The sequence below is a fragment of the Penaeus monodon genome, chromosome 8 (genome assembly GCF_015228065.2).
Source record: "Penaeus monodon isolate SGIC_2016 chromosome 8, NSTDA_Pmon_1, whole genome shotgun sequence".
In the NCBI taxonomy this organism is placed as follows: domain Eukaryota; kingdom Metazoa; phylum Arthropoda; class Malacostraca; order Decapoda; family Penaeidae; genus Penaeus; species Penaeus monodon.
The window spans coordinates 28,305,391-28,311,782 of record NC_051393.1 but is presented as its reverse complement, the minus strand read 5'-3'; the positions used below and the strand labels follow the sequence as shown (position 1 = coordinate 28,311,782).

Sequence of the window (6,392 nt, the reverse complement as noted above, 5' to 3'; positions counted from 1 at the left end):
CACACCACACCACACCACATGCGCGCGCGCATGTGGTGTGTGTTTGTGTGTGTGAATACGACACGAGAGAGGAAAATGTATATATGTACCTGAGCCTGTAAATTGATGATAGTAATGGTATCTATTCAGTATAGAAGCTCTGCTGTCCTTAAACTGTGGCTTCTCTCGCTTGGAAAACTGAAAATGATAGTTACCCTTACGAACAAAGCCATTCTTCTTTAATATAGAAAACGAGTTTGTAAACAAATCCCTCTGAGAAACCTGCGAAAGTTTAAATATAATAATATAAGAAGACAGGTGAAAACAGAAGACAAATATTTTGTCAAAGTAATATATTCTGTAGACAAGCACTGATGCCGCAGTTAATTTTGAATAACTGTTAAAGCCTTCGGTGTGTAGACAATGAAAAGACTGATAAGTCAACAAGGGACTTTATCCAGAACTGATACTATATTAATAATGTTTAATTGGATCTCGTCACCTGTAACATTTTAAGGTAAATATTACGAGGTAGCCATAGGACAAATATTAAACTATATCTGTAAGCATTATCTTTTTTCATTATCGTCGTAGGTTATATCTTACTGCAATGTTATAATTTTCATTCTTCTATTAGTTTTGTTTTTCCAAATGCAGTATTTTAAGTAGATAACCAGTGTTTATCATTTTTCTTTTCCTCATATTGACAACACAGCTTCACTCTGGTTAAAAGGCTAATAGAGCTCCACCACATGACGAGATAGTGCTTGGACTGGAGTGGGACTGGAGTGGAGCAAAGACCAATAAACTTACCATACTTATTCAACTAAATAGTGCTACGACTAGTTCCTTATTTGCTGGGAAATGCTGGGCAAGTCAGCAGTATGATGCAGATTGGTTTATTTCTACCAGATTACAATGTTTATAAATTCACTCTTGGAAATGTCTCCTTACATATATAGCTCCAACAGTGCTCAGCCACCAAGGAGTCAATAAGTCAAACTTTTGATCTGATCTGACCTCACCTTTCCTTGAGTTTATGGGATGAATGTTTTTTTTACTAATGCTATCCATATCGATGCTGTTGTTGTCATTGTTTACTTGGAAAATTTGATAATGTTATTGACACTGTTAATACCTAAAGTAAGTACTTGTGGAGTCATGACTGTGTAAAGACAATAAACTAAACTCACAGTGATTATGGCATTGGGCAATGCCAGAAACTTACTACAGTATTGTTGGTTTGGAATTCGAAAGTAAATCACTACAATTTTAATTAATTTACCATTAGATATAATTGGTCAAAATGTTAATAGTTCCCAATATTTTAAGAGTTAATAATCTAACTTTATAGAAATATACATCTTTCAGTATTAGTATTACTCTTAGAATATTCATAAAAAAAAGTATGGAGAAGGAGGCATGAGGATGAGAATGGGAAAAGAATTGAAGATCGTGATGATAACAAAGTCCCTGATAAAGTTATCTGGATAGTGGTATTAATGATAGAAATAGTTATTAGAAGAAAGATAATAATAGTAATATATATATATATATATATATATATATATATATATATATATATATAGATATAGATATAGATATAGATATAGATATAGATATATAGATATATAGATATATAGATATATAGATATATAGATATATATATATAGATATATTTCTTTTAACGGTAGGTTCATGTTTGAGCCGCCGTGGTCACATCATGATACTTAATTGTAGTTTTCATGTTGTGATGATCTTGGAGTGCGTACGTGGTAGAGTCCCCAGTTCCTTTCCACGGAGAATGCTGATGTTACCTTTTAGGTAATCATTCCCTCTACTTATTCGGGCTTGCAACCAGCACAGACTTGGGCTGGCTTGTCCACCCAGTGGCTAAATAGGCAATCGAGGTGAAGTTCCGTGCCCAAGGAACTTCATCGTATCTAGATTCGATTTACCTAAAATTATTTAAATCAGTGCAAGTGCACACACCAAGCACTGCATGCGAGTACGTGGGTGCATCCATGCACACACGCATCGCCCGAGTGCATATGTGAGCACGCACGCTGATTTTATATATATATATATATATATATATATATATATATATATATATATATATATATATATATATATACACATATAAACATATGCATGTACATATTTGAATGTATATAATAATATAGATATGTATATATATTATATATATACACATATACATACACACATACACTTACATATATACATACACACACATACATACATATATTTAAGTGTATAACTGTTTATATGGTATATGCATGTGATGTGTATATAAATAAATGGTAAAACATTCTTCCCTGTTGATACCATGGTAGAAAAATCCACAATCCAAAAACTAGATTTATTGAGAAATGTGATTACAATTTAGAAATCCACCTGGATTCCATCATCAGACCTGGATTCCATCTCCAGGTCTGATGATGGAATCAGACCTGAAGATGGAATACAGGTGGATTTTTAATCTGTAGTCTCATTTTTCAATAGATATAGTTTTTTCATTGTGGGTATTTCTACCATATGTGTGTGTGTGTGTGTGTGTGTGTGTGTGTGTGTGTGTGTGTGTGTGTGTGTGTGTGTGTGTGTGTGTGTGTGTGTGTGTGTGTGTGTGTGTGTGTGTGTGTGTGTGTTTGTCTATCTGTCTATCTCTCTATAATAAAAATTTGTATATATTTATGTATGTATATACAGCATTTTGTAACCTTTCCTTGATAGAGCTATGCTAACTAGAGAATATAAGCAACATTTAAAATTAATCAGTTTATGTTATATTTTCCTTTAAGCAGTCATGCAAGGAAGGGCTGATCAGAGCATGAGCCGAGGAGGAGGTTCTTCAGGGGGAAAGTCTCTGGCTCCAAGTAGAAGCACCGTCTATATTTCCAACTTGCCTTTCTCTCTTACAAATACAGATCTACACAAGATTTTTGAGAAGTTTGGAAAGCTAGTGAGGTAAAGTTTGCATGGTGTTAGTGATAGGAATGATGATAATCTTTAATTATAGACAATTTTTTATTGCTGATTACTGTCTATAGACAAAAGAAATTATAGAGAAACATATTGATCTTTTAGTTATATCATAAGTAAAGCACACATGAACACGCACATGCACATGCAGACACGTACATGTTTTATTTACGTACTCTTATTAGCTGTGTTATATATTATAGATTGACAGTAGAAATAGTTTAGTTTTAAGAGAATATGCTTATATAGATGCTGTTATATATGAAAAATTACTTCTCTAGAATAGTGATGGAGTACTTGTTTGTTTTTATATTCTTTATATAATTTAATCAAATCAAATGCCCTTCATGTATTTAAGAGTGACTATTCTTCGGGACCGTGAAACCAGAAAGAGTCGTGGAGTTGCCTTTGTATTATATCTGTCTCGTGAAGAGGCCCATGCATGTGTTAAAGGAACTGATGGGAAAGAAATGTTTGGCCGAACACTCAAAGCAAGCATTGCGAAAGATAATGGTCGAGCTCCTGAATTCATCAGGCGAAGAGAATATCCAGACAAGTCAAGGTTTGTTGACAAAGGCTCCAGACTCACATGTGTCCACTAATGATAAAAAAATGACTTTTGTTAGTTCTAATTAATGAATATAAATATTATTATTAATGAATAGGAATGATAATGGCATTACATATAAGACCCCCCCCCCCCCCATGATACTGTTGCTTGGTGTATTCAAACTGTTTGTTTTTGAGGGAACTCATTATTAACTGGTAATTGTTCTTTATTCCGCATACAGGTGTTATGAATGTGGAGATTTTGGTCATTTGAGTTACTCTTGCCCTAAAAATCTGCTTGGAGATAGAGAACCTCCTAAGAAGAAACCAAAGAAGCGAAGAGGTGATTTCCAGGATGAGACCAAATTCAAGAATGCTAAGTATGAGGATGACGATGCAGAAGAGGATGAGGATGAAGAACCAAAGTTTGAAGAAGACTCACTCAGCGAAGCAATCAGATATCAAGTAAGAATTTTCAGGTCTTATAAAAATGTTCTGGAATACTAATTGCACCAAATACATAAAAAGATTTATTCTATAGACTTTTAATTTTTGTTGAATACCAGTCATATGGATTTCATTTTCCGTTTTCATCAGAGGTTCCTTTAAATTCTAGCTCCATAGAGGTAATTACTTGAAAGTGAGCTTTCTTTGATCATTCTGTTTATATTGAAGGGTTATGGGAAAGAAATTTATTTGTTAGTAAAGCGCATGAAGTAGAGGAATACAACATCAGTAACATGACCTTTATGTGACAATAGTCAGACATTGGATTTATATGAATACTGGTACCATGTTGAATATGAAATAAATAGCCTTTTGATCACAGATATATTGCATGTTATACTTTAGTCTTTAAAGGTTAGACGCTATTAGGTTGGCTGCAAATAGAGTAATTTTCCAAAGACAAACATTTAGTTGAGAAAATATGTTGGTCATTAGATATATCAATGACTAATGGTACTTCTTCCATTTACAGCAAGAACTAAGAGAAGCAGAAGAATTCCAAAGTAGACTTGCAGCAGGAGAATATTCCAAATGCGAGCCAGGGGTTCATCGAGCAAAGATAAAGCAGTCTTCCTACTTTAGTGATGAAGAAGAACTGAGCGATGATTGAAATAACAGTGATTGGTCAGATTGTGAGATAATGCAACAATTAAATTTTTAGTTTTGATCCTAAGTTCTGTACTATTGTTATTGAGGTTCTTGTGTGCACTGTGGAAGAATGTGAACTAGAAGCTGAGGCTGTGAACTTAATCATTTGGTAATAAAAATCCCCCCAAATTTAACAAATGGATACAACGGGATGGGTTTGATTTAAAAACTTTGCCTTTTTTCTTTCTTTTTTTTCCCCTTTTCTTTTTTTCGTCGCTTTTTTTCCCCTATTTCTCACTTGTTTCTCAAAAAATTCGGATAAGGACCTTAAAAAATCACTTTTAAAGGGATACATTTTTTTAACCCCCAATTATCACGAGGTGTACAGTTCCCAGGACTGAATGGGGAAAATTTTACCATGGACTTTGATATAAATGACATATTTTATTTTATTTATCCTTTAATACTGATAGTACTATTTGCACAATTTATTTATTTATATATTTTAAGAAATTTTTGTAAAACATAATGTCATATAGGGGAAATATCTAAAAACTTTAAAATGAGCGGGCTGTGGGGGGGGTTCTGATTAAGATTGATATATTTAATTTTAAAAATTTTTCCCCTTTACTCCTTTTTCTGTTTTACAACCATGTCTAAGCTTTTAGGCACATTACCAAAGATATAAGCATTATATTCAGAATAACTATACCTATATTAAAATTCAGATTTTTTTTTCTTTCACCATTCTCATTTCATTTTAAACTTTAATTTCTCTTTAAGTCCATCAATTAACCTGAAGAAAATTTAATTTTTTTTAAAATTAAAGGGAAAAGAAAAAAAAACTGTGTTGGAAGCTTTGACTACAATTAATATTTATGCCAGGAGTCTAAACATAGTGTACATGTGGCATCAACTATGGGGTTACTTTGTCTTTCTTTCTTTTGTTATCTATTCATTATTTTTGAAAATGATTTTTGAAAAAAAATAAAGCAGAAATTTTAGACTCTGTTGCGATTCACCCTGTAGAAGCTAAGTCCTCAATAAAATTTAAAAAAATGGATGAGACTGTCCCCTTGAAGATTTTTTAACCTTGTGATCAAAGTTTAATTATTATAAAAATCTCTTTTATTTCTACAGAAGCAATAGATTTAAAACAAATGATAAAATTTTTACCCCCACCACAGCCATGAGTAGACAGGCACCCGGCTTTTTCTTTTTGAAAAAATTTCCTGTGTAATACAAAACTTACTGAAATAACATGTACATAAAGAGGAAAGAATGAATTGAAATTATTCATCAAACGTGTCAAGAGTTCCTTAATAGTCAAACAACCAAAAGGAATGTTTTTTGGCTTATTTATGTTATGAAGAACTATTTCAATTTTAAAAATTCTTTTTTTTTCATGCTTTTGGGGGTGTTTTCCTTTATTGATATTCATTAGTTTGCAGCAATAACAAAAATTTTTTACAATGAAGGCAGAACCTCTCATTGAGATGTAATGTATATGATATTCTTGGACATTATGTATGTGCTCACTTTATTTATATGTAAATATATGACTGAAATTGATGAAAAAATTATTCTGTAATGATTTTAATAGTCTTTTTTAATACCTTTTCTTAATCATCCTAAAGTTACATTTTCATGTTTACACTGATCTAAATTGCATATATATTATCCCGGGGGTTTCATTTTATTTATTTTTTTTAAAAAATACGGTTTAAGTTCTTTCAAATAAGTAAAAAAGGATTTTTTTTTTTTCC

The 6,392-nt window shown here is 32.2% G+C and overlaps 1 protein-coding gene across 2 annotated transcripts; it reads left to right on the top strand.

The window, feature by feature from the left end:
• Positions 1-226: 226 nt before the first annotated feature.
• On the top strand, positions 227-4,802 carry LOC119576285 (zinc finger CCHC-type and RNA-binding motif-containing protein 1-like). 2 transcript variants are annotated; one of them, XM_037923888.1, is made up of 5 exons: positions 227-496; positions 2,802-2,967; positions 3,341-3,544; positions 3,774-3,996; positions 4,511-4,802. In XM_037923888.1, exons 2-5 carry the CDS (start codon positions 2,807-2,809, stop codon positions 4,646-4,648), a joined length of 726 nt encoding a protein of 241 aa, XP_037779816.1. In that variant the 5' UTR covers positions 227-496; positions 2,802-2,806; the 3' UTR covers positions 4,649-4,802. The 2 variants fall into 2 exon arrangements, with proteins under 2 accessions (XP_037779816.1, XP_037779815.1); XM_037923887.1 differs by having other exon boundaries at positions 229-496; positions 2,805-2,967.
• Positions 4,803-6,392: the final 1,590 nt, after the last annotated feature.

Coding starts and splice junctions, on each gene's coding strand:
- LOC119576285 (XM_037923888.1), top strand. CDS start 2,807: ATGCAAGGAAGGGCTGATCAGAGCATGAGCCGAGGAGGAGGTTCTTCA. Junction 3,545..3,773: donor GAATATCCAGACAAGTCAAG/GTTTGTTGACAA, acceptor TTCCGCATACAG/GTGTTATGAATGTGGAGATT. Junction 3,997..4,510: donor GCGAAGCAATCAGATATCAA/GTAAGAATTTTC, acceptor TTCCATTTACAG/CAAGAACTAAGAGAAGCAGA.